Consider the following 27,588-nt stretch of genomic DNA (forward strand, 5'->3'; position numbering starts at 1 on the left):
TGCTTTTTATTAGCATTGATCACTGTATTGGTGTCACTGGGGATGTCAGTGACACCAAGTCAGTTCCCCTCAGTGTCAGAATGCCTGCTGCAGTCCCGCTATAAGTCGCTGATTGCCGCCATTACTAGTAAAAAAAACCCAAAAAATTCTAGTACATATACCGCCATTTGTAGACACTATAACTTTCACGTAAACCAATTAATTTACACATATTGGGATTTTTTTTTAGCAAAGACATGTAGCAGAATACATTTTGGCTTAAATTTATGACGAAATTTGATTTTTTTTAACTTTTTTACTGGACATGTTTAATAGCAAAAAGTAAAAAATGTTTTTTTTCTCAAAATTGCTGGTCTATTTTTTGTTTACAAAAAATAAAAACCACAGAGTCGATCAAATACCACTGAAAGAAAGCTCTATTTGTGCGGAAAAAAGGATATACATTTAATTTGAGTGCAGCGTTGTATGACTGCGCAATTGTCAAAGTACTGCAGCACCGTATCACAAAAAATGGCCTGGTCAGGAAGGAGGGAAAAGCAGGCCACAGACAGGTCGAAAATCGGCCGATTTTTTTTTTTTTAAAATGAAAAATCGGTCGTTCGATCGGCCGATGTTACCACCAACGTTAGAAAAATCGGCCGATTTTCGACCCATCTATGGCTGGCATTAGACAGAGACAGGGGAGCACACCATACAATGTGACAGCAATACAAATACATTATTTGGATTGCAATGTTTTTATTTGGATACAGATGTTTTTATTTGGACACAAATGGATACATTTGTTGCAACCGCAAGACTTTTTCATATAAAATATAATAGCGTACTGGACTTCCAGTTCGTAGGAAGGATTCAGGTGTCTCCCATTCCTTTGATCGATTTACTTTAGCAGAATAAAATTTCTTCTTCTTTTTCTTCTTCTTTTTCTTACAGGTCACGGGTCATGCGCAGATTTTTTTATCGGTAAAACGATCGACCGATTTGCCCATCATTGCCGGGAAGATCGTGAAAATCAGCTGCAAATTTTCCAACATGACCGTTAAAAAAATGTGCAATAACCCCGAAAAACAGCCGACCAATTAACCCACTAACGGTGCGAAATTCGGCTGATTTTCGACCCGTCTATAGCCAGCATAAATCCTCTGGAGGGCAAGTGGTTAAAGAGATGATGTGGCAACCCTACCGTCAACTGATGGAATGCCCATGTGAAATGGGCCTCAATTCTCCTAGATTGTAAGCTCAAAAGAGCAGGGTCCTCGATCCCCTCATGTTTTGCATTGTATTGTTGTTGTTATGTCTAGAGATGAGCGAATCGAAGTAGCCGAAGTGGAATTCGAGTCGAATATCGGAAAAATTTCGATTCGCGCCGAATCCGAAAAATAGCCTACTTCGGACGCGCGAATCGAAATTTTTCCGAAAATGGCGGCGGACATGTGCGGCGACGGAGCGGGGATGTCTGGGAAGGCGCGCAGACAAGGCGCGCTGACCCATAATGCATTCCTCAATGACATGTGATTGCATCAGCCAATCAGCAGCCAGCCAGCCAGCACTGTGTAATGGTCGAGCTATAAATAGCGGCCATTTTGGAATTCTTCATTTGCCTGCAGTCATTGAACAGAGGCAGACCGCTCTGTATTAGGGACAGAGTTAGGGACAGAGAAACGTTACTTAGGGACAGAGAACCATTACTCAGGGACACAGAATTGTTAATGAGGGCCACAGAATCGTTACTTAGGGACAAAGAAACGCTAGTTAGGGCCACAGAATTCTTACTCAGGGACAGACAGAATTGTTACTGAGTGCCAGAGAATTGTTACTTAGGGCCACAGAAACGTTATTAGGGCCACAGAATTGTTACTCAGGGACAGACAGAATTGTTACTGAGTGCCAGAGAATTGTTACTTAGGGCCACAGAAACTTTAGTTAGGGCCACAGAATTGTTACTCAGGGACAGACACAGAATTGTTACTGAGGGCCACAGAACTGTTACTTAGGGCCACAGAAACGTTATTAGGGCCACAGAATTGTTACTCAGGGACAGACAGAATTGTTACTGAGTGCCAGAGAATTGTTACTTAGGGCCACAGAAACTTTAGTTAGGGCCACAGAACTGTTACTTAGGGCCACAGAAACTTTAGTTAGGGCCACAGAATTGTTACTCAGGGACAGACACAGAATTGTTACTGAGGGCCACAGAACTGTTACTTAGGGCCACAGAATTGTTACTCACACAGACACAGAATTGTTACTCAGGGACACAGAATTGTTACTGAGGGCCACAGAACCGTTACTTAGGGCCACAGAATTGTTACTCGCACAGACACAGAATTGTTACACAGGGACACAGAATTCTTACTGAGGGCCACAGAACCGTTACTTAGGGCCACAGAATTGTTACTCAGGGACACAGAATTGTTACTGAGGGCCACAGAACCGTTACTTAGGGCCACAGAATTGTTACTGAGGGCCACAGAACTGTTACTTAGGGCCACAGAATTGTTACTCGCACAGACACAGAATTGTTACTCAGGGACACAGAACTGTTACTGAGGGCCACAGAACTGTTACTTAGGGCCACAGAATTGTTACTCGCACAGACACAGAATTGTTACTCAGGGACACAGAACTGTTACTGAGGGCCACAGAACTGTTACTTAGGGCCACAGAATTGTTACTCGCACAGACACAGAATTGTTACACAGGGACACAGAATTGTTACTCAGGGACACAGAACTGTTACTGAGGGCCACAGAACTGTTACTTAGGGCCACAGAAGTGTTACTCGCACAGACACAGAATTGTTACACAGGGACACAGAATTGTTACTGAGGGCCACAGAACCGTTACTTAGGGCCACAGAATTGTTACTGAGGGCCACAGAACTGTTACTTAGGGCCACAGAATTGTTACTCGCACAGACACAGAATTGTTACTCAGGGACACAGAATTGTTACTGAGGGCCACAGAACTGTTACTTAGGGCCACAGAACTGTTACTCGCACAGACACAGAATTGTTACTCAGGGACACAGAACTGTTACTGAGGGCCACAGAACTGTTACTTAGGGCCACAGAATTGTTACTCGCACAGACACAGAATTGTTACACAGGAACACAGAATTGTTACTGAGGGCCACAGAACCGTTACTTAGGGCCACAGAATTGTTACTGAGGGTCACAGAACTGTTACTTAGGGCCACAGAATTGTTACTCGCACAGACACAGAATTGTTACTCAGGGACACAGAACTGTTACTGAGGGCCACAGAACTGTTACTTAGGGCCACAGAATTGTTACTCGCACAGACACAGAATTGTTACTCAGGGACACAGAACTGTTACTGAGGGCCACAGAACTGTTACTTAGGGCCACAGAATTGTTACTCGCACAGACACAGAATTGTTACACAGGGACACAGAATTGTTACTGAGGGCCACAGAACCGTTACTTAGGGCCACAGAATTGTTACTCAGGGACACAGAATTGTTACTGAGGGCCACAGAACTGTTACTTAGGGCCACAGAATTGTTACTCGCACAGACACAGAATTGTTACTCAGGGACACAGAACTGTTACTGGGGGCCACAGAACTGTTACTTAGGGCCACAGAATTGTTACTCGCACAGACACAGAATTGTTACTCAGGGACACAGAATTGTTACTGAGGGCCACAGAACCGTTACTTAGGGCCACAGAATTGTTACTCGCACAGACACAGAATTGTTACACAGGGACACAGAATTGTTACTGAGGGCCACAGAACCGTTACTTAGGGCCACAGAATTGTTACTCAGGGACACAGAATTGTTACTGAGGGCCACAGAACTGTTACTTAGGGCCACAGAATTGTTACTCGCACAGACACAGAACTGTTACTCAGGGACACAGAACTGTTACTGAGGGCCACAGAACTGTTACTTAGGGCCACAGAATTGTTACTCGCACAGACACAGAATTGTTACACAGGGACACAGAATTGTTACTGAGGGCCACAGAACTGTTACTTAGGGCCACAGAATTGTTACTGAGGGCCACAGAACTGTTACTTAGGGCCACAGAATTGTTACTCGCACAGACACAGAATTGTTACTCAGGGACACAGAACTGTTACTGAGGGCCACAGAACTGTTACTTAGGGCCACAGAATTGTTACTTGCACAGACACAGAATTGTTACTCAGGGACACAGAACTGTTACTGAGGGCCACAGAATTGTTACTCGCACAGACACAGAATTGTTACACAGGGACACAGAATTGTTACTGAGGGCCACAGAACCGTTACTTAGGGCCACAGAATTGTTACTCAGGGACACAGAATTGTTACTGAGGGCCACAGAACTGTTACTTAGGGCCACAGAATTGTTACTCGCACAGACACAGAATTGTTACTCAGGGACACAGAACTGTTACTGGGGGCCACAGAACTGTTACTTAGAGCCACAGAATTGTTACTCGCACAGACACAGAATTGTTACTCAGGGACACAGAATTGTTACTGAGGGCCACAGAACCGTTACTTAGGGCCACAGAATTGTTACTCGCACAGACACAGAATTGTTACACAGGGACACAGAATTGTTACTGAGGGCCACAGAACCGTTACTTAGGGCCACAGAATTGTTACTCAGGGACACAGAATTGTTACTGAGGGCCACAGAACTGTTACTTAGGGCCACAGAATTGTTACTCGGACAGACACAGAATTGTTACTCAGGGACACAGAATTGTTACTGAGGGCCACAGAACCGTTACTTAGGGCCACAGAAACGTTAATCGGGGACACAGAATTGTTACTGAGGGCCACAGAACCGTTACTTAGGGCCACATAAACGTTAATCAGGGACACAGAATTGTTACTGAGGGCCACAGAACCGTTACTTAGGGCCACAGAATTGTTACTCACGGACAGACACAGAATTGTTTCTTGAGGGACACAGAATTTTTAATGAGTGCCACAGAACCGTGACTTAGGGCCACATAAACGTTAATCAGGGACACAGAATTGTTACTGAGGGCCACAGAACCGTTACTTAGGGCCACATAAACGTTAATCAGGGACACAGAATTGTTACTGAGGGCCACAGAACCGTTACTTAGGGCCACAGAATTGTTACTCACGGACAGACACAGAATTGTTTCTTGAGGGACACAGAATTTTTACTGAGGGCCACAGAACCGTTACTTAGGGCCACAGAAACGTTAATCAGGGACACAGAATTGTTACTGAGGGCCACAGAACCGTTACTTAGGGCCACGTAAACGTTAATCAGGGACAGACACAGAATTGTTACTGAGGTACACAGAATTGTTACTGAGGGCCACAGAACCGTTACTTAGGGCCACGTAAACGTTAATCAGGGACAGACACAGAATTGTTACTGAGGTACACAGAATTGTTACTGAGGGCCACAGAACCGTTACTTAGGGCCACATAAACGTTAATCAGGGACACAGAATTGTTACTGAGGGTCACAGAACCGTTACTTAGGGCCACATAAATGTTAATCAGGGACACAGAATTGTTACTTAGGGCCACAGAACCGTTACTTAGGGCCACAGAATTGTTACTCACGGACAGACACAGAATTGTTTCTTGAGGGACACAGAATTTTTACTGAGGGCCACAGAACCGTTACTTAGGGCCACATAAACGTTAATCAGGGACACAGAATTGTTACTGAGGGCCACAGAACCGTTACTTAGGGCCACGTAAACGTTAATCAGGGACAGACACAGAATTGTTACTGAGGTACACAGAATTGTTACTGAGGGCCACAGAACCGTTACTTTGGGCCACAGAAACGTTAATCAGGGACACAGAATTGTTACTGAGGGCCACAGAACCGTTACTGAGGGCCACAGAACCGTTACTTAGGGCCACATAAACGTTAATCAGGGGGACACAGAATTGTTACTGAGGGCCACAGAAACGTTACTTAGGGCCACATAATTGTTACTCAGGGACAGACACAGAATTGTTACTGAGGGACACAGAATTGTTACTGAGGGCCACAGAACCGTTACTTAGGGCCACAGAATTGTTACTCAGGGACAGACACAGAATTGTTACTCAGGGACACAGAATTGTTACTCAGGAACACAGAATCGTTGAATTAAAGAGTATGTCAGACAACATGCAGAGGAGTGGCAGAGGAGGCAATGTTTTAGGAGCGAGCAGACGTGGCAGCAGAGGAAGGGGTCGAGGCAGCACTATTCGCAGCCAGAGGCCAGTGCTCCCGGTGTCATCCAGCGGTTGTGTCTCCACCGACAACCCTGCCGTCATCGATTGGTTGGCTCGGTCGTCTTCCTCTTCCCAGGTCACCTCTGACACCTACAGCCAACGGTCGGTGGGTACGTCAGACACAACCGTTAGTTGGCATGGCCCGGGACCAAGCCCACTGAAATCACGTGTCCTCTACCTGCCCCTGTCCTTTGGTGTTCCCTCACCAAGCGAAGTATCGCATGCTGTGGGCTCAGCCCCACTGTACAGTGAGGAAGAGCTAACAGAGGGCGGTCAGGAACGGGGGGAGACATCCGCCTTTTCAGCAGCCAGGCGAAGAAGTAGTGGCGAGGAGAGTGGCCCGGTAGCCGGTCTAGAGACAGGTCTGTCTCCTGACCCAGACGCAGCTGAGGGGGCTAGTAGTGAGGCGGAGACCCTACTTGATGATGAGGAGGTTGATCGCACTTGGCAGCCTCGTCGTCATCAGGCAATTTCTTCCGCATCATCAGGAGAAGAGGGTGGCAGCTTGGCAGTGAGCGAAACAGTCGGTGGGTTGCCCAGGAGACAGCAGCAGGGTCGCAGCAGTGTCAGTGGAAGCAGTGTCAGTGGAGCCAAACGGCCACGGAGTAGAGCACCAGCTCCACTGCAGCCTACCACCACGGCCAGTAGTGGTGCCGGTGTGCACGGAGGAAGCAGCAGTCAGCCAGTGAGGAGTATCGGGGGCAAAGTTTCCTACTCGGCGGTGTGGCAATTTTTTCGTCAAGCCGCCCGAGGAAGTAAACGTAGCCGTATGTCGACTATGTGGCCAGAAAGTCAAGCGTGGCCAGGGGGCCCATGTTGGGACTACAGCGTTGCGGCAGCATATGCAGCGTCGCCATTTGGTGGCCTGGGAAAACCGTGATAAAGATACGGCGGTTCTGCCCGCCCCAGCCCCCGCTCCATCACCCGCTCCGTTACTTGCTCCGTCACCCGACGTCAATCGCCCTCCATCAGCCAGTCAAGGCTCCAACACCTCTGCTGAGGGGAGTTGTCGCTCGTTGGCATCTTCCGCTCGTTCAGATGCTCCTTCTCCTGCTACTCCTCTTCACGGATTCCGTCAGCAGTCTTTCTTGGAATCCGTTTCCAAGAGACAACAGTTTGCGAGCACGCACCCGACGGTGCAAAAGCTGAACGTCCTCCTGTCCAAGTTGCTGGTGCTGCAGTCCCTCCCTTTCCAAGTGGTGGACTCAGCAGCTTTCAGAGAAATGATGGCTTGTGCCGCGCCGTGGTGGAGAGTGCCAAGCCGTCATTTCTTCGCCAAAAAGGCAGTGCCAGCCCTGCATTCACATGTAGAAGACATGGTGGGCCAGTCTTTGAGCATGTCGGTCTCTGCCAAAGTGCACGGCAGCGCCGACGTGTGGAGCTGTAACTACGGTCAGGGACAGTACATGTCATTTACGGCCCACTGGGTGAACGTGGTGCCGTCACAGCCGCACCAGCAACTTGGACAGGTCACGCCGCTTTTGCCTCCACGTTTGCACGTCCTTGGTCCGGCAAAGATGTCCGCCTCTACCACCTCTTCTTCCGCCGTGTCCTCAGCCGCCACCCCCGTGCCAAGTCCCATTACCCGACCGGCATATCACATGTGCAGGGCGCAACGGTGTCACGCTGTTCTGCACCTGGTATGCCTTGGCGAACGTAGTCACACAGGGGAGGAACTTCTGAGTGTAATGAACAGAGAAATCGACAGATGGCTGTCTCCGCGCAAACTGAAAATCGGAACCATGTTGACCGACAACGGAAAGAACATGGTGTCTGCTCTGCGTCAAGGAAGGTTGTGCCATGCGCCATGCATGGCTCACGTGTTCAATCTGGTTGTCAAGCGGTTCCTAAAATCCACCATCCCACTGCAAGACATCCTTAAAATGTCACGTAAACTTTGCATGCATTTCAGCCATTCCTACACCGCAAAGCACACCCTCCTTGAGCTGCAGCGGCAGAACGGAATTCCACATCATCGCCTGATCTGCGACGTTGCAACAAGGTGGAATTCAACCCTACACATGTTAGACCGCCTTTACGAGCAGCGAAAGGCCATCACCGATTTCCTGATGTTACAAGCGGATAAAGGTACTCCCCTGTGTAACTTCGATGTCAGCCATTGGCAGCTCATGCGTGACACCTGCCGCTTGCTCAGGCCCTTTGAGGAGGCCACGCTATTCGTGAGTCGGCAGGACTATGGGATGAACGACGTCATTCCTCTGTTGCACGTCCTGGAACAAATGCTGTTAACAATGGCTGGTCAGGGTGCGGTAGACGTGGCGCACAGATCTCAACGCCACATGACCCCTGTGGGGGCAGGACAGGAAGAAGAGGAGGAGGTAGAGGAGGACATTTGTGCTCAGGAATTAATGAGTGAAATGGGTGGTTTTTCCACTCAGCGGACAGGAGTGGAGGAGCAGGAGCATCTGGTAGAGGAGGAGGAGGAGACAGAGGACCCAGACGCACCGTGGCAGTATGCTGTGGAGATGGAGGCAGGGAGTCCCTCGCATTCCTTGGCACAAATGGCCCATAGCATGCTCGGTTGCTTGCGTAGCGACAGCCGAATAATAACCATCAGACAGAGGGATGACTTTTGGCTGTCCACCTTGTTGGACCCTCGCTACCGTTCAAAAATGGTGGCCTTTTTCACACCTGCTGAGAGGGAGGCCAAAATAACGTACTATAAAAACCACCTATGTAGTCAGTTGGTCTCTGCCTTTGTGCGCCAACGTCCATCCTCAGACACTGTGGGCCCTGTGCGCTCGCGTTCCGCTGCCATGGCAGCAGGGGAGGGGTGGGGTGGTAGGAGCAGTGGCAGCTCCACCAGCAGCGGCTGCCTCAGTCTGCAGTCGATGATGAGTAGCTTTCTTCACCAGCGCAGTGAGGAAACTACTAACCAGCCGCAGCAGCAGCAGCAGCAGCAGCAGCAGCAGCAGCAGGTGGACCTGGAGCAGGACCTCAAACAACAGGCTTGGGCCTACTTGGACAGCACCCTGCCATCCGAGGTAGACAATCCCCTTGACTACTGGGCAACGAAACTTGACCTTTGGCCCCAACTAGCTGAATTTGCCCTTGAAAGGCTGTCATGCCCGGCCAGTAGCGTGGCATCGGAGCGCGTGTTTAGTGCGGCAGGAGGTATTGTAACTCCGCGGAGGACACGACTGTCCACCCAAAGTGTGGAGAGACTCACGTTTGTGAAAATGAATCAGGCGTGGATTAGTCTGGATTTCAAACCACCAGTTCCTGACACAACTGACTAAATCCGCCATGAATCATGCCTCAAACATGTGCCACTTTCAGGTCTCCTCACACACTGCTGGTGTGTTGAATTTTTTGACATAGGGTGCTGGCAGATTACGGGCCTCCTATAGCTGCTGCCAGGCCCCTAATCTGCCATGGGCCCCTATATACCGCCTCCTCATGCTGCTGCCAGGTCCAGAGTCTCTCATGGGTCCCTGTACGGCCTCCCATTGCTGCTGTCTCCATCGCCACACTCTGCCATGTGCCACTTTCAGGTCTCCTCACACTGCTGGTGTGTTGAATTTTTTGACATAGGGTGCTGGCAGATTACGGGCCTCCTATAGCTGCTGCCAGGCCCCTAATCTGCCATGGGCCCCTATATACCGCCTCCTCATGCTGCTGCCAAGTCCAGAGTCTCTCATGGGTCCCTGTACGGCCTCCCATTGCTGCTGCCAGGAGGCAGCAGGGTCGCAGCAGTGTCAGTGGAGGCAAACGGCCACGGAGTAGAGCACCAGCTCCACTGCAGCCTACCACCACGGCCAGTAGTGGTGCCGGTGTGCACGGAGGAAGTAGCAGTCAGCCAGTGAGGAGTAGCGGAGGCAAAGTTTCCTACTCTGCGGTGTTGCAATTTTTCGTCAAGCCGCCCGAGGAAGTAAACGTAGCCGTATGTCGACTATGTGGCCAGAAAGTCAAGCGTGGCCAGTAGGCCCATGTTGGGACTACAGCGTTGCGTCAGCATATGCAGCGTCGCCATTCAGTGGCCTGGGAAAACCGTGATAAAGATACGGCGGTTCTGCCTGCCCCAGCCCAGGGTTCCATTTTGTCATAGGGTGCTGGCAGATTACAGGCCTCCCATAGGTGCCGCCAGGCCCCAAATCGGCCATGGGCCCCCGTACCGCCTGGTCACGCTGCTGCTGAGCCCACAGTGTGACCTGGGTCCCTGTACGGCCTCCCATTGCTTCCACTCTGCCACTTTGAAATCTCCTCACACTCCTGCGGTTGTCCATTTTGTCATAGGTTGCTGGCAGATTACAGGCCTTCCATAGGTGCCACCAGGCCCCAAATCGGCCATGGGCCCCCGTACCGCCTGGTCACGCTGCTGCTGAGCCCACAGTGTGACCTGGGTCCCTGTACCGCCTCCCATTGCTCCCACTCTGCCATGTGCCACTTTGAGGTCTCCTCACACTGCTGGTGTGTTCAATTTTTTGAGATAGGGTGCTGGCAGATTACGGGCCTCCCATTGCTGCTGCCAGGCACGTAATCTGCCATGGGCCCCCGTACCGACTCCTCATGCTGTGACATTGCAACAAGGTGGAATTCAACACTACATATGTTAGACCGCCTTTACGAACAGCGAAAGGCCATCACAGATTTCCTGATGTTAAAAGCGGATAAAGGTACTCCCTGTGTAACTTAGATGTCAGCCATTGTCAGCTCATGCGTGACACCTGCGCTTGCTCAGGCCCTTTGAGGAGGCCACGCTATTCGTGAGTCGGCAGGACTATGGGATGAACGAGGTCAAATCGGCCATGGGCCCCCGTACCGCCTGTTCACGCTGATGCTGGTCCCACAGTGTGACCTGGGTCCCTGTACCGCCTCCCATTGCTCCCACTCTGCCATGTGCCACTTTCAGGTCTCCTCACACTCCTGCTGGTTTCCATTTTGTCATAGGTTGCTGAATGGCCTCCCATTGCTGCTGCCTCCACCGCCACACTGTGGCTCCAAACACTGGTTTTGGCCCCGTGACTGGCCAAATGAGTGAAGTGTGCGGTGATTCTAAGATCGACGGCACTCATCTGCATGTCATACTGAGTGACAGTATTATTTCTCTTCCCCAGCAGACTCCAAGGGCATTTAAATTAAAGGTACAGTGTTCTGCACTAATATTAAGTCTCTCTGAAGCCTAGAAACACCCTTTTTTAAGTTAAATTCACAGCGAATTTATTCGACTCGAATCGAATATTGTCCACGAATTCGCCGAATCAGTCGAATCGAATTTTTCATTTCTTCGCTCATCTCTAGTTATGTCACATGTTCTGTCCCCCTTTGTAATATACAGCACTGAGAGAACTATTGGTGCGTTATAAATACTGTATAATAATTATAATTCTACTCAAACATTTCTAAACATTCCCAATCCTTTTTCAGTTCATCCCCCCTTCTGTATGATCACACACATACAGCTTGCACAATGTTTATACATTGGGAAAGACTGATCAAAGAGGCTGGATTTACATTAAAGCATCATAATAATGCTCCATTACACAAGAAAACTTTACAAACTGCACACAGCACTACCACAGTCTACACAAAGTTTTTTTTTTTTGTACCTATTTGAAAAACTTTATTGGAACCGTAACAGGAAGAGATTTATGTTGGAGGCAGCGATGGTAAGCATGCGTGTCCACGGCCATACGCAGCCGGAATGCAAGACTGGATTAAGGGGTTGTGGAATGTGCGTCTGACGTATGCGCGCTCGTCTCGGAAGTGGAGGCGGAGGCGTGGTTGCCGGGGTGACGGCGGGATGGGGAAAGAGCAGGAGCTTCTGGAGGCCGCTCGCACCGGTAACCGGGTAGCGGTAGAGCGGTTGTTAGGAGGAAAGCGGCTAAGTGGGGCCGGTCCAGGAGGAGCCACAGGGGGCGGAGCTGGAGTTTCTGGAGGCGGGTCTGCCAGTCACCCGCTAAGCAGCCTGCTCAGGTGAGCTATGGGAACACCGATAGGCACGTAGGGACTTGGCTTGGAGCCACATTGCCCTGTTCAGGGAAGAAAGGCGCTCATTTGTTCTCAGACTGGTAAAGCCTTTCTGTGAATATTGGTGCATTGGCCCCATTCACACTGACTGGAACCTTCCCACACGTCAGCCGGTGTGTTTACATTGTGACTTCAGTGTGAAGCTGAATGGGATAGATAGTGTGAGATCAGTGTCTGGGCTTTTATGTACTGTATGGGTGGGGTTACAGAATCAGCCTCACCTACCATGGCACTGAACCTGTGCATGTTTATACTCCAATCATTCAATCAGCAGTTGTGTGACATGAGAAAGCTGTGTCTGTTCTGTACTGTCTAGCCTGCAATGTGTCATGGGTGAAGGTGTCACACCTTTCTGTGCTTCTTCACTGCTCACCTTCCCTTTTTTTCTGGTCGATTGTAAACACTTGTGGTTAGGGCCTTCCTACTTTTTGTTTGTTTCGGATCTGGACTACTACCATTACTTACTCCTGGTTAGCGGTAAAATGAAAGCCGGTGAGATGACATTCGTGTGTGCGGTATTCAATCTCAAAATCGAATGCAGTTTATCAATCCTTAAAGTGTTACTAAACCCACAACTGTAAAATCAGTCTGTATATGCAGTAAAGCATGCTTGCTATACTCTGTGGAATCTAAGGGGTTAATCCTCTGCACTGTGTAAAAATGCTGTTTGATCCTGACTTCTCTGATCCTCACCTTCTTCCAGTGTCTCCCTCTTATCTCCTGACAAGACATGTCAGTGTGGAGACACTCTGCACATGCTCAGTTTAGTGTGTATTGCTAGAGAGGTATTTTAGTTAGAGTACATGTGATCAGCACTGTCCAGACAGAGGTCAGGGGTTTTGCATCCTCCTAGAGCGGGTGTCGGCAACCCGCGGCTCCAGAGCCGCATGCGGCTCTTTTTCACCTTGGCTGCGGCTCCGGAGCACACTGCCCACCAGGTGACAGGCAATAGGGCAGCAATGGGCAAACTACGGCCCGGCGGACCTTTTAATCTGGCCCGCGGAGCTAGGCTCCCACTAGGCTCCTCTCACAGTCTGCCCTGAAGACCGGTGTAGCATGAAAATCTGTCTCCTATGAGGATCTGTCCCCCTCGACGTATCTGCGCATGTGCCGGAGATCGGCTGCTAATGCCTGAAACTGGCACATGCGCAGATACGTCGAGGGGGACAGATCCTCATAGGAGACAGATTTTCATGCTACACCGGAACGGCGCGGGAACACGGCGAGAGGAACGCGTGGAGCAAAGGTAAGTGAATTGACACAGGGGGGACTTGGGGACTTAATATGGGGGATGAATTACTATATGGGGGATGTATTTTCAGTTTTAAAAATGTGGCTCTCAAAATAAATTTCAATCGTGGTTTTGGCGAGATTTGGCTTAGTTGAAAAAAAAGGTTGCCCACCACTGTCCTAGAGCAAAATTAAAACTCCTTCTACAAGCTTTTACATGTGCTCTGCTGGACACTGATAGAAGTCACAAGACTGCTCTAACTGCTGATGAGAAAAGGTATTTAGCAGTTTATATTTACTAAAATAATTGCACTTCCATGTTCTGTGTTTTGTGGGAGACCAGATAGAGTGAATGTAGGGTGCTAGGTTTAGTAACACTTAAAAGTCCCGTTCACACTTCACGTAGGGGGAACTTGTGCTCTTGCTTGCAATTTTGTATGGTTGATTTTCACGCAATTCCACGTATCGCGTATAGAGCGGGCCATTCGTGTCAATAGGCTGTCCTGTGTGTGTTGCCAAAAAGAAGCTGCTGCTCCTTTTTGGGTGACAAGCTTCATGCAATTTTCAAAGGTGCCTTTTGCCTTGTTAAAATTGCCATAAAATCTTACCACATTTGGGGTGCCATTTAGAAAGAATAATGCATTTTGCAGTGATTGCCATACAATCGCGGGCAGAGTGCAAAATGTGCAAAAGGTACAGTAGGGGCAACTTTTAAGTATTGCTCCACACCGAACACGCTGTGTTTTTTGTGTTTGGGATGCCATTAACAATTAATGGAACCCTCGCATGTCTAATAAGGGCAGCACATTCCTGTGCAGTTTAGAAAATTGTATGGAAACACGCCCCCCCCCCCACTTTGTTTTGGTGTTAACAGGCCCTTAAGCTTTTTCCACTCTGGATGGAGGAGACATCTTTGGTCAGCAACATTGTCAATCTGTGATGGACTGGCAGGTTTAGACTCTATTTACATTTTTGCGACTCCAAAGTCACACGATTTCCAATGTGACTTTTTGGAGCGCCATTCAGTGTGACTTTTGATCCGACTTTATACTCTCTGGATCAAAGTCCCATCAAAGTAGTGCAGGGATCTTTTCAAATCTGCTGCAACTGATCAGTCACACTGGTTTAAATTGGTGGCAGTACAGTGGCTAAATGATTAGCACTTCTGCCTGGCAGTACTAAGGTCGTTGGTTCGAATCCCAACCCCAGCACCTCCTGCCTGGAGTTTACATGTTCTCCCTGTGCCTGTGTGGGTTTCCTCCCACACTCCAAAGACATGCTGGTAGGTGAATTGGCTCCTTTCTATATTGTCCCTAGTATGTGTATGTGTAAATGTAAGTGAGGGACCCTAGATTATACGCCCCTTGAGTCCTCATGTACGCTGGACATTTTGATAACTCTGGTAACAGCTGTGTAAAGTCATGTTAAAAACTTGAGTTTTTCAGCATTTTTTTTGTGGTTTTGCATTAGCGTTTAGCAGCTTTTTTCACATTTGCGTTTTTTTTCCATTTTTTTTTTACAAAAAAACCCATCTTTTTTGGGTAAAAAAAAATGTCCAAAAATGCCGCTTTACCACATTTTCAGTGTTAGAGCATTTTCACAGCTAAAAAAACTCTAGAAACTTGTCCTGGTTTTGTTTTCCAGCCAAAAAACGTCCCTGCCAAAAAACGTTGATTACAGTCTGTGTGCATGGACACATAGGATAACATGTTGGGGGGTTTACTAGCTGTAGACAAAAACGTCAAAAGCCAAAAACAGCAGCTGTAAAAACGTCAAGTGTGCATGAGGACGGAGAGTAATGCAGGCCATAGACTGTTCGATTATCGACCGAATATCGTCCGAAAGAATAATCGGACGATATTCGCACCGTTAGTCATCGTCCGATTTTCGCGGTTCCTCCTCATTCCTTTTTTCGGTCATGCTGGAAAATGTTCGTAATCATACGTGGCAACAGAACGACTGATGTTTTGTTTTTCGGCCGAAAATTCGGCCGATAAACAAACTGTCTATGGCCTGCATTAGGGACTAATGTGAATGTACAATATATATGTAAAGAGCTGTGTAAATTGACGGTGCTAATAAGTACCTTTTAATAAATAAAAGAAAGGGCTGCGACTTGTCATGTGACTTAATGTCCAAAGTATGGAATGAATGCAGTTTTAGATGAACTTGACTTACAAATTGAAACTCCAGCTAACACTGTTTAACAGCAAAGTTTTTCTTCCTTTTGGGATAAAGGTTTTACAAAAATGAATAAATGCTGACCATCTGTCAGTGGTTAAAGGATAAGTTCACCTTTTGGAGCATGTTACACCCATATGTATGGTGTGATATGTTCCAGCAGTCCCCCTTGCACCCCCTCCTATGATCAGGCTTTTTTTTTTTTTTTTGCTATTTAGCACTGCACTACTTTAACTGGCAATTGCACAGTCATGCAACACTGTAACCAATTTAAATTTTATATAATTTTTTTTTCTTCACAAAAATCAAGCTTTCTTTTGGTGGTACTTGATCACCACGGTTTTTTTTGTTATGTAAACAAAAAAAGAGTAAAAAAAATCTTTTTTTCTAAAATTTTTGCTTTCTGCTATGAAACCTATCCAATGAAAAAATGTTAAGTCAAAATGTTTCATACATTTTGGCCAAAATGTATTCTGCTACATGTCTTTGGTTAAAAAAAATAATTGGTTTGCGTGAACGTTATAGCGTCCACAAACTGTGGTATATATACTGGAATTGTTTATTATGTAATGGAGGTGATCAGTGACTTATAGTAGGACTATGAGAGTGCCAAGGGCAAGCTGACACTGACACTTTGTAGGAAAAGACTAAATGACACTGATCCACAGTGATCAGTGATGATATGCCCTGTTACCTTTAATGATGACGCTGACTGGGAAAGAGTTAACATCTAGGGGCAATCAAAGGGTTAATTGTGAGCTTAAGTGTTTAGTGTGTGCTACTTTTAATAAGCATTGTGACTGTTTTCACTCCCTGCTTTGCAGGGAGAAAAAAAAAGCCACGTTGTTGCTCTCTATAGAGAGCCCTGTGTTGTGCTGTGGCCAGACCCACTGATCGGCTTGTGCTGTAGTGAATGACAGTACATCCAAGGCGGCTAGCGTGCCCCTGCCCCCCTACCCGAAAATGCTGTATCACGTATATATACAGGAACTAGTGCAGCGGGGAGTGGTCTGGAACTGGGTAATGTGTGATATGCATGTGTGTTGCGTTTTCATTAGTAGCAAGCCTAAATAGTTTTTGATTGCCCAACATGGAAAAATGCATGTCAATGCATGTGCAAAAATGTGCATCAACATGCATTGAAAAAAGCATGAAAAGGGAAACACAATAGTGTGAACCTAGCCTAATTGTTTACCAAGTAAATAAAAGATTGAATGTTTTTTTGTTATTTGATCTTTTACAATACAAAAGATGACATTTTCTCTCAGAATCAGATACATGCAGTATACTTTTTGTTGTGTTTTTTCTGAAAAGGTAAGCTCAGATCTTGTTACTTTGTAGAAAAATAGATTTTCAGTGATCATGTATGTTTCAGTGTGATTGTGCAATCATCTTTTAGTTTACCAGTAGATATGTAGCATAGGGGCCACCTAAACTATCAGTTCTGTTTATATTCCAGTTGGGAAGGGGTGGGGACACAGAGAGTTATCACCATCCTCTTATAAATCTAAGAGGAAGAAATAAAACAGGAATATTTTTGGTCAGACATCTATTTCCTTAATGATGGCCTTTTTATTATTGTTTCCTTATTCTAAAGTAAATAGATAAGTGTGATATATTGTTCATTGTCCTCTATAAAATATTAACATATGCTGGTTTGACTTCTGGTGTCTTTTTGTATAATGAAAGGAAACCGTATACGTTAAATAGTTAGTCTAGTGGCTCGAAAAAGGTCAATCCAATTCAACCATTAAAAAAAAAAAAGTTAAAAATGTCCCAATTCACATTGATCAGTTAGGGGCAGATGTGTGTCTCTGTATGCAAACTGTCTGTTTCCAGGGGTGCACATCAGTCCCTAACTGCAGGTAATTGTTCCATGTGCAGACAGTGTCAGCCTGTTATTTATGTCACTTTAACCAATTATACAGGTGAAACTCGAAAAATTAGAATATCGTGCAAAAGTTCATTTATTTCAGTAATGCAACTTAAAAGGTGAAACTAATATATGAGATAGACCCATTACATGCAAAGCAAGATAGTTCAAGCCGTGATTTCTCATAATTGTGATGATTATGATTTACAGCTCATGAAAACCCCAAATCCATAATCTCAGAAAATTAGAATATTACATGCAATCAATAAAACAAGGATTGTACATAGAACAATATCGGACCTCTGAAAAGTATAAGCATGCATATGTACTCAGTACTTGGTTTGGGCCCCTTTTGCAACAATTACTGCCTCAATGCGGCGTGGCATGGAAGCTATCAGCCTGTGGCACTGCTGAGGTGTTACGGAAGACCAGGATGCTTCAATAGCGGCCTTCAGCTCTTCTGCATTGTTCGGTCTCATGTCTCTCATCTATCTCTTCTTGGCAATGTCCCATAGATTCTCTATGGGGTTCAGGTCAGGCGAGTTTGCTGGCCAATCAAGCTCAGTAATCCCACGGTCATTGAACCAGGTTTTGGTGCTTTTTGCAGTGTGGGCAGGTGCCAAGTCCTGCTGGAAAATGAAGTCAGCATCCCCATAAAGCTCATCTGCAGAAGGAAGCATGAAGTGCTCCAAAATCTCCTGGTAGACGGCTGCGTTGACCCTGGACTTAATGAAGCACCAGCAGATGACATGGCTCCCCAAATCAACACAGACTGTGGAAACTTCACACTGGACTTTAAGCATCTTGCAGTGTGTGCCTCTCCATTCTTCCTCCATACTCTGGGTCCTTGGTTTCCAAATGAGATGCAAAAGTTGCTCTCATCAGAAAAGAGAACTTTGGACCACTGACCAACAGACCAGGTCTGATTTTCTTTAGCCCAGGTAAGACGCTTCTGACGTTGTTTGTTGTTCAGGAGAGGCTTGACAAGAGGAGTACGACATTTGAAGCCCATCTCCAGGATCCGTCTGTGTGTGGTGGCTCTTGATGCACTGACTCCAGCCTCAGTCCACTCCTTGTGAAAGTCCCCAACACTTTTGAATGGCCTTTTCCTGACAATCCTCTCCAGGCTGCGGTCATCCCTGCTGCTTGTGCTGCTTCCACACTTTTCCCTTTCACATAACTTTCTATTAATGTGCTTTGGTACAGCACTTTGGGAACATCCACCTTCTTTTGCAATTACATTTTGAGGCTTTCCCTCCTTATGGAGGGTGTAGATGGTTTTCTGCACAACTGTCAGGTCAGCAGTCTTTCCCATGCTTGTGATTCCTACTGAACCAGACTGAGAGACCATTTAAAGGCTCAGGAACCCTTTGCAGGTGTTATGGCTTAATTAGCTGATTAGAGTGGGACACTTTGAGCCGAGAATATTGCATCTTTTCACAATATTCTAATTTTCTGAGATTGTGGATTTGGGGTTTTCATGAACTGTAAGCCATTATCATCACAATTATGACAAATCACGGCTTGAACTATCTTGCTTTGCATGTAATGAGTCTATCTCATATATTAGTTTCACCTTTTAAGTTGCATTACTAAAATAAATGAACTTTTGCATGATATTCTAATTATTTGAGTTTCACCTGTATTACCAGTGGTTAAAAATGTATGTTGGGCATAGAAGTTTATAATCAGTTATATCAGTAAGGTGGTAGCTGTAATACCGTTTGAAATATTCGGCTATTTGAAGAATGTCTTAGCATATTTTTTTTTTCTTCAATAGAACATAAGGGCTGAATTTACATTTAGTTTTGCAGTTGTTCTGTTTTAACATAATGTGATAAAATTTCCATGGTGTTCAACTTCAGCCAAAAAGAGTGAGTTAGGGTTAGAACTTCTCTTAGGGTCAGGTTTTTATTGTCATCTGTGTCGTTGGGAAGATTCCCCCTCACATTCTGTCAGGACAGAAGTTGATGGGACATCTCCCCAAACCGGACATAGACAAAAACATTTTGGCACAGTGGGTAAAGGTTAGAGCCTGTAACAATGTCTTTATTGCTCTGTACCTCCTTTCCTGGGGACTGCCTCACCCCATAATGTCTTGCACAGGTGTTGCAGGTAATCTAGGTAATATAAATTTCTCCAGGGAGTTCACTGGCAGAAATACCTGTAATACATTAAGCTACGTTTGCATAGGCGAATATTGCCAGTTCATATGAGAGCAGCAGGAATCTGCTGATTCCTGCAGCTGTGTCTGACTCCTGTGAGGAGATACCTGCAGCTGACAGGCCCTGTACACTCCAATGACAGGTTGGTAGTGGCTGCAGCTATCCATGGTTGTCCACCCAGTCAGCAATTGCCACAGTGACCTCACACAGCCCTTTGCATAGGGTTGGTGCTTGGCAAAGCGGTAACAGCGCACAAATTCAAATACAGTGAATGCCAGCACGCCAACAATTTTTCCAGGTGACTGTTTACTGAAGTTCCATATCAGGAAAAAACACCAATGTTTAACTTTTCCAGAGTACATAGACTCTTTCTTAATGTGAATCTCATCTCTCTGTCACCTTGAGACAGAGTGTCTGTATACTTGCGAGATGTTTTAAGCTCATTGACACAAGCAAGCTGCACTAAATGCGTGTCTGCTTGTATACTCATGGAGAAATCCATGCCGATTCTGCTGCATCTCACTGTTTACTTTTTTTTTTTTTAAAGCTATATTGAAATGTCACAAGTAACAATTTATTAAAGCTTGTAAGCTCCAAGGACCCTCCTAACCCTCTTGTATTGAACTGTATTGTTGCTGTATTGTCTCCCGTTATATTGTAAAGCACTGAGCAAACTGTTGGCGCTATATAAATCCTGTATAATAATATAATAATAATAATAATTAAAGCGTAAGTTCACCTTTACAGAAAATCTGTAAGGTGACCTTACACTGGACCCTATCCCCCCCGTCCCGCTGTATCAGTGTCCCGCGATCCGTTACTGTTAGGCACCAGGATACTGCTCCACCAGTCCGAGGATCTGAAATCCTCACGGCTTAAACTCCTATCTGTACTTCTCAGCGTGTATGGACAAGAGGCATTCTAATTGGTCATCACCGTGGCATAGACTGCGTTGTCAATCAGAATCCGTCTAGCTCATCCTGCCAGTGCTGCAAGAAGAGGGGAGAAAGCTAGGAGGATTTCAAATCCTCAGACCGGTGATGTGGCGTCCCGGTGCCCAACAGCGGGGGGTTGTGGAACACTGTTACAGCAAGACCAGGGGAGATGGGGAAGGGGGTCCTGTGTAAGGTAACTTGACAGATTTTCTGTAAGAGTTAACTTATACTTTAGTTCTATTCACAGAGTGGTGTAATGTGGTAGTTCCTGTCACAACCTGATGAGCTGCAAAAAAAAAAAAATGCATGCTTTACGTTGTTTTGGTGCAAACCTCAGTTTTTTGCTAATATGGGACTTAAGTAAATGGTCATTTTAGAACATTGTCTGAGTGCTGTTTTTTTTTTTTTTTTTTCATTGGGAAGGACTACAACTTCTGTCAAGTTTCACTACTGTCTGTTGGAGAGATTCCTTCATTTCCTGTCTGGTAAAATGTTGTCCCCAGAACACAGTGAAGGGAATCACTCTAATGAAGCCCTGGATAGCAGTAAAAACTTAAAGGGGTTTTAACTTGTCCTCATTCTAGGGTGAAGGTCCATCAGAGAGGGAGGCTCACGTTGTTTCAATTTAAGTTCCGCTAAACACCGTGCTGCTGTGAGGTGTAATAGAAGCCTTTTTAGATGTTTTAGAGCATTTAAAAGGAGGTAACCCCAAGAGGCAAGTTTTGTTTTTTTTTTTTTTTTTTTTTTTTTTAGGGGTGAATGAAAGCCAGCGATCAAAGACTCGATGTATAATCACATGTACTGCTTTCCAGTAGGGTTCAATGAGTGGGCACAACCAATAAATATGTGTAAGTGTTCTTAGACCATGCTTGCATCTGCAGCATCTATTATCTGTAGTGGGATATATAGATCGAAGCTTATCTGGGGTATAATATCAGTGAAAAAGTATCTTATTTTGGTTTTCTTTATATAAGGTGCAGATTGAGCTCTTAGTTGCCTGGGACCAGGTCGTCTGCCAAGTGGCAAAGGATAGTTCCTCTCCAAGAATTTGTTCCCATTTTTTCATATAAATATGCTTCGGAAGGGGGTGGGAAGGAGAGGATATAAGAATTTTGTAGAGTTGGTAAATGAGCCCCTTTCTGGACAGGCCTTCCATGCAGATTTTCTCAAACTGTGTTAATTTGGAAAATTGGAGTGATTTTGTTAGAGATTAGGCATATTGCCGAATTTGTAAATGCCTGTAAAAAGCTTGCTTAGGAAGGTTATGGGCTCTTTGAAGGTCCTGGAAAGAATGTAAAACCCTAGTTATGGGATCCACCTAATGACCATATTGTAATAGGCCTCAAATTGAAGACATCTGCGAGGTTAAGCTATCTGTAACAGCAGGGGTGAATAGGAAGGAGGCAGTCAGAGAAGCCGTGGTCGTTATAAAGTGCTGCTTATGAGCCTGTCTCTACAGAGTGTAAAGCAGAGTTATAGGCCGGAGTAAAGTAGCTGAGTTTGGGAGCGCTCCACAACATGGAGTTGGAGTGATCGGGCCATCCACAACTTCTCTAACTCCGTCCACCTCCATCATAAAAGAAGCTTTCCACCTACGTTGGGTGAGGGTACCTGGATTATAAAAAAGTTGTTTAAGTTGTGACAGGGCCTGTTCCATTTTGTCGATATTCAGGTCCTTGAAGGCTGCGCGAGTCTGGACTATATTCCTGAGGCGAGAAAGGAAGGGAGAAGTTAGGAGAGTAGATTCAAGGTGTTTAAGTTTATGTAATAACAGTTGTCTGGTGGCTTTAGATTCCTTTTTAAAGACGGTAACTAGGGCAATACAGTGTCCTTGTATCACTGCCTTGTGCTCCTCCCAGAGCGTGGAGGAAGAGGTTTCAGATGTCATATTTTCAGCAAAGTAAAGGGTGTTGTCCAGGTCAGTTTTAAATGGCACATATTTCCAAAAGGGGAAGTTCCGCTTTAAGGACTGCTCCCCCGCTTCCCATTAAGGATTGGCACCCTTGGGGGGGCGGGGGGGGGGGGGGGAGCGGGTACCCAAATTTTACAGGTACCAGCTCCCACTTCCGGTCCGATCACCTAGGCGATCGAAAGCGGGTGTCCTCCCTCCCTCCCTCCCTGTAGTCTTTTGGGACACGTGACAGGTCCCAGAAAACTACAGGACCATTCATGAAGCGCAGTGCTACTCGTGCATGCGCAGTGGGTACCCGGCTGTGAAGCCACAAGCAGTCGCAGGTGAAGATGCCGGCCTCCTGGAATACAGGACACCTGGTGTTTTTTAAAAGTCAGCAGCTACAGTTTTTTAACTAAAATTTTTTTTACAGGGTGAGTGGAACTCCGCTTTAAGTAGAAACTTGTTAAGGTGCCACTGGCAAGATTTGAAGGGGGGAGAGTGAAGTTGGAGCCAGAGTGTTATCGGTGCATGGTCCGACCAGGTAATAGGGAATATGTCGGAGAGGGTGCAGATTTTTAGAGTGGGAGCGTTCACAAAGAAATAGTCTATGCGAGAGTGAGGTTTTATGTGGGTGGGAATAAAAGGTGGAAGTTGGGTGAGTTGGCGGAAGAGGAACGATTGTCTCTCAAAAGAGGGGTGAGCGGTTTTACCGGTGAGGATGATCTTGTCCATACAGGAAGATTAAGGCACATTGAAATCCCCGCCAATCACCAGGTAGGTGTGAGTGAAGCTAAAAAGATGGTTAGCAACCGTTGATAAAAAGGCCAATTGATTGGCATTAGGTTATTACAGATTACACAGAGTGAGGGATGTGCCTTTCCAATCACCTAAGAGGATAATGTATCGTCCTAAAGCGTCAGCATAAATTTTATGTAGTTGGAAGGGGGAGCCCCGCTTAAAGAGAATCACTACCCCAAATTTTATTAGAGAAATGTCTAGGAGCAAATGTCATAGTACCAGATTTATCCAGATGCGTCTCATGGACAAAGATGTCAGCTGTAGCTTGCTTAAATACTCTCAGGGCCAGATGTCTTTTTATAGTTAGAATTGAGAGTTAGAATTTTTTATGTCACACAGTATTTGCGCAGCGATTTTTGAAATGTGCTAATCTAATGTGTGTAAAATGTAGTGCTGTGTTCTCTCTTCTTTCCCTGGACCAGCATAGGGAGCAGTGGGGGGGTGGGTGCACACACACACCCAAAAATAGAAAGCGACATAAGGGTACGTTGCTTTGCCCAGAGACGCCTGTGAATTGTGGGCAGGCTGCAAGTAGTTAAAAAAATTAAAAACACATTTCTCTCAATATTTTTTATTTTTTTAAACATTATTTCTATTTATTTTTAAAAAAATACTTTCATCAGAGTAGTACATTGTTACAATAGTAACATTGTACTATTGGGGGGGGAATTATTGCTCCTGCCATGCAATGTTTGCTTTGAACTGTCATGGATGGGTTAAATTCATGACAGTTCAAAATACAGTGTTCTGTGAGTGGCTCCAGCTAGTCACGTGGTACAGGGTGCTGTGATTGGCTTCATGTACCATATGAGAGCTATGGGCCAATCACAGCTCTCTAGGAACAGAAGCAAAGCTGTTATGAATGAGATCAATTCATAAGTTTTGTTGTCATTGTGATCATGTGAACACTCTATAATGAGAGATCTGGGGTCTGTTATACCCCAGATCTCTCCCTTGCCCTTAAAAGTGCCAAGATCGGTATGATCTAATACTTCTTCCAACTAGTAATGGTTTGTTTACAACTGCAAAATACTTGTCACTGTCAGTTTCTTAGACCGTAAAGATTATTGGGGCTGTTCCAGTCCCTGATCAGCTCTATAGTCACCCGATAGAACTGCAGTGGAAGGCTGGGGGTGGGGGAGGGGAGCAGCCCGCCACTTGTAAAAGCAATCAAATAGCCGCTAGGATAACTTTTACAAAACAGAGCAACAGATACTTATAAATAATTGCAAGGTTTTTATTCTTTGCATACCATATTTTTCTTGTCTTCCCATTGTTCGCACGGTGTCCATTTTTGCTAAGGGCGGATGTACGGTGGCCATTTTTGCTAAGGGCGGATGTACGGTGGCCATTTTTGCTAAGGGCGGATGCACGGTGGCCATTTTTGCTAAGGGCGGATGCACGGTGGCCATTTTTGCTAAGGGCGGATGCACGGTGGCCATTTTTGCTAAGGGCGGATGCACGGTGGCCATTTTTGCTAAGGGCGGATTAGCCCATCTCCTTTTACTTTCTAGAACTCTGTCAAGAGCTCTTGATCTGTCTCTTGGAAAAATTGGCATAACATCCCAAAATTTAGCTGTAGGGCCAGGATGATTTTGCTAGTGGCTTAATGAAAGCAGGAAGTGAAAAAACAGTAATTGTGAGGTTAAAGCAAAAAATTTTAACGTGGAACTAAACCCTCCTTTACAGCCAAGGAAGCTGCCAACTTAGCCTCTGTTTGCAGTGCATGAGAATAAAGGACGTCCGATCAGCTGCACTCCAAACAATCCACTTTATTGAACCAAGATAAAACCAATACAGACAGTAGAAATACTGTAGGGGACTGGCAGGTAAACGAGTTTTACGCTAAAGACGGCACTTATTTATTAACACAAGGGGCTACAGGGTTAATGAATAAACGTTGTCTTTAGCGTGAAACGCGTTTACCTGCCAGTCCCCTACAGTATTTCCACTGTCTGTATTGTTTTTTATTTTGGTTTAATAAAGTTGATTGTTTGGAGTGCAGCTGATCGCACTTTCTTTGCTCTCATCTATGCAGCACACGAACTGGGCTAGCACCTACAGAAAAAGTTGAGTTTGGAGATTGGGAGTCTCTCTACCTTGAGCAGGTGAATAAACATATCTGTTTGCAATGCAATTGCCATGGTGCTGCACATGTGAACACCAGCTATTTGATGGTTTGACAGTTGGATTGAGAGCACAAGTAAATGTGGCGGTTATCATTGCATGCCTTGAATGTAACTTATTTGGGAAACGGTTAAACTGGTGGGTTTGAAGAGCTGTATGCTGCTGTGATTATTAGTGAAAAAGGGCAAATGTCCACTTTAAGGACACTGGATGTGCACTGTGGAGTTGGAAAAGTAGGATAGCCCTGCCTCACTACCCTGTACTTTAACTGACTCTATTTGTTTTTATCTTTGTGAATTCTTTTTTGCCAAATATTATGCAGATAGCAGTTTATTTTGACTTCTCAAAGATTTTGTTTCTTCATTTTTGAGTCATTTACACATGTCAACCACCAAAATATATAGACAAAGTTGGGTAAAAAGAGATCATGTCTGTTCCAGATTGTGGCCTGTGAATGACCCTGCATGAATTCACTAAGCAAATGATAAGGGAATTACGGTACTCTATTGACTTAATAACAGCAATAACAGAAGTAAATATCACTGTATTGTAAAAGAATGCAAATAGTGGTGTGACCTGTATGTAATGCTTAGGCCCTACAGAGCCACTGGCAATTGGAGTTAATATAAAACAAACCAGCGGTAGGGTATTTGTAATCCAGAGGTAAAGGAACACTCCCACAGTATCCTTGAGGTAAATGAAGATGAAAGGAGCAAGAAGTCCTCTTTAGAGTTCCATTGACAGCAGACAGAACCGAGCAAGATCAGTCCACACACGGCCTATGGCTTCTCACACTCAGATGTCTTATTGACAGTGGTCAGTAACTTGATTAACTGTCCAAGTAGACTGATTGGCAGTAGTTTGAACACAGGCTGTAAAATTCCCAAGCTGGGCATTCATGGCTGCAGAACATTAATAGAAGCTGTACTATGGCTTCCAGCAATGATCAGTGCCCTGTGAATGGAGCCCAGGCAGATGAATGAAAGATCTGCATCCTCCATTCATAGATCATTATTCATTCATGGAAGCTTTAGTCAGCACACTTGTATTAACCCTTGTAGTGCCATAAGAATATGGCTGGGAGTGGAAGGGGACTTGTGATCAGAAGACAAAGCTTCCAAGACAAAGCTTAAAACCAGCAGCTCAAGGGAACTTCACATTGATTGCAAGTACAGTCATGTGTGCTGTACATATATCTGCATGGCTGCTGTTCTGGTACAGTGTGATAGGAAAAGTCCTGCTTGCAGTATCTTTGGTGTGGTTCGTGCCATGCATGTTCGTGTACCACACCTAAAACATGCACATCTGAACAGGTTCTTTGAGATTTTTATGATTTACATCAACCTGTAGTAGAGATTTCTCAGGCCAACCGTGATAATGCCAATGTTTCGTCATCATCATGCTTTCATTAAAAGAAGTATGGGAATATGTGTCTTTGTTTTTTTTTTTGTGTTTTTTTTTTTTTAAATTGCTTGTCTAGGTAATACAGCATCATTCCGATGCTGAATCTGTCCCTCTCCATCTTTAAGGGTGAGATCTGAGTGATCAGAAAATGCTGATCGTTCAGTTCTCCCTGGCGCTCTGAGCAGAGAACGATGACTATCAGTCACCGCTCTCTGCTCTGCCCCCACCAGCACTCCCTGGAGCGCTGGACTGTGAAGGAGAGGGAGCTGCTGGCTCATGCTCTCAGTGGGCCGCTGAGAAGCTGAGCCAGGTGCCGGTCCAGACATCTGGGTGGATCCCAACTTTAAAGTCAGGATCTTTCCCCAGCCTGGACTGGCTGAATGACGTCAGCTGACAGCGGATTTTAGCCTGCTGTCGGCTGAAAATGGGTCACAGGAGTGCAGAACAAACTGCACTTCTGTGATCCATAAGAAAAGTAACAGGCATACAAGCTTTGGCCATACTTCTCCTTTTAATGCAGTGCTTCAATAGCCACTGCAAATCCACTATATTTTTTTGTTTATTTCAACTTTTTACTTGTGGAATATTTGGAACCTGCACCTGTTTGAGCTTCCACAATAACTTGTTCTCACTTGTATATTTTGACTGTATACATGCCTTTTAGTTGGCAAATGTCTGGGCAGATATCTAGGTGAAGCATGCTCACTGCTTCATTCACACTGCCAATTGGTCAACTTTCAGTTTATAGT

The 27,588-nt window shown here is 45.6% G+C and overlaps 1 protein-coding gene and 1 long non-coding RNA gene across 5 annotated transcripts in view; one reads left to right on the forward strand and one right to left on the reverse strand.

Annotated features, from left to right (window-relative positions):
• Positions 1 to 718: 718 nt before the first annotated feature.
• Positions 719 to 11,925, reverse strand: LOC149459441 (uncharacterized). The gene is made up of 2 exons (XR_016313283.1): positions 11,812 to 11,925; positions 719 to 1,016 (listed from the first exon to the last, which is right to left on the reverse strand). It is a non-coding gene; the product is annotated as an uncharacterized LOC149459441 (long non-coding RNA).
• A 43-nt stretch (positions 11,926 to 11,968) lies between these two features.
• The window catches only part of ANKS1A (ankyrin repeat and sterile alpha motif domain containing 1A), a 169,401-nt gene continuing 153,781 nt past the window's right edge, over positions 11,969 to 27,588 (forward strand). For all 4 annotated transcript variants that reach the window (XM_089681201.1, XM_089681203.1, XM_089681202.1 and 1 more), the window contains exon 1: positions 11,969 to 12,178. In XM_089681201.1, the coding sequence (XP_089537327.1) occupies positions 12,006 to 12,178 (173 nt within the window). In that variant the 5' untranslated portion in view covers positions 11,969 to 12,005. The remainder of the gene's footprint in view (positions 12,179 to 27,588) is intronic.

Source organism: Staurois parvus, unplaced genomic scaffold (assembly GCF_062004578.1).
Source record: "Staurois parvus isolate SC_StPar_1 unplaced genomic scaffold, SC_StPar_1.0 ptg000261l, whole genome shotgun sequence".
In the NCBI taxonomy this organism is placed as follows: domain Eukaryota; kingdom Metazoa; phylum Chordata; class Amphibia; order Anura; family Ranidae; genus Staurois; species Staurois parvus.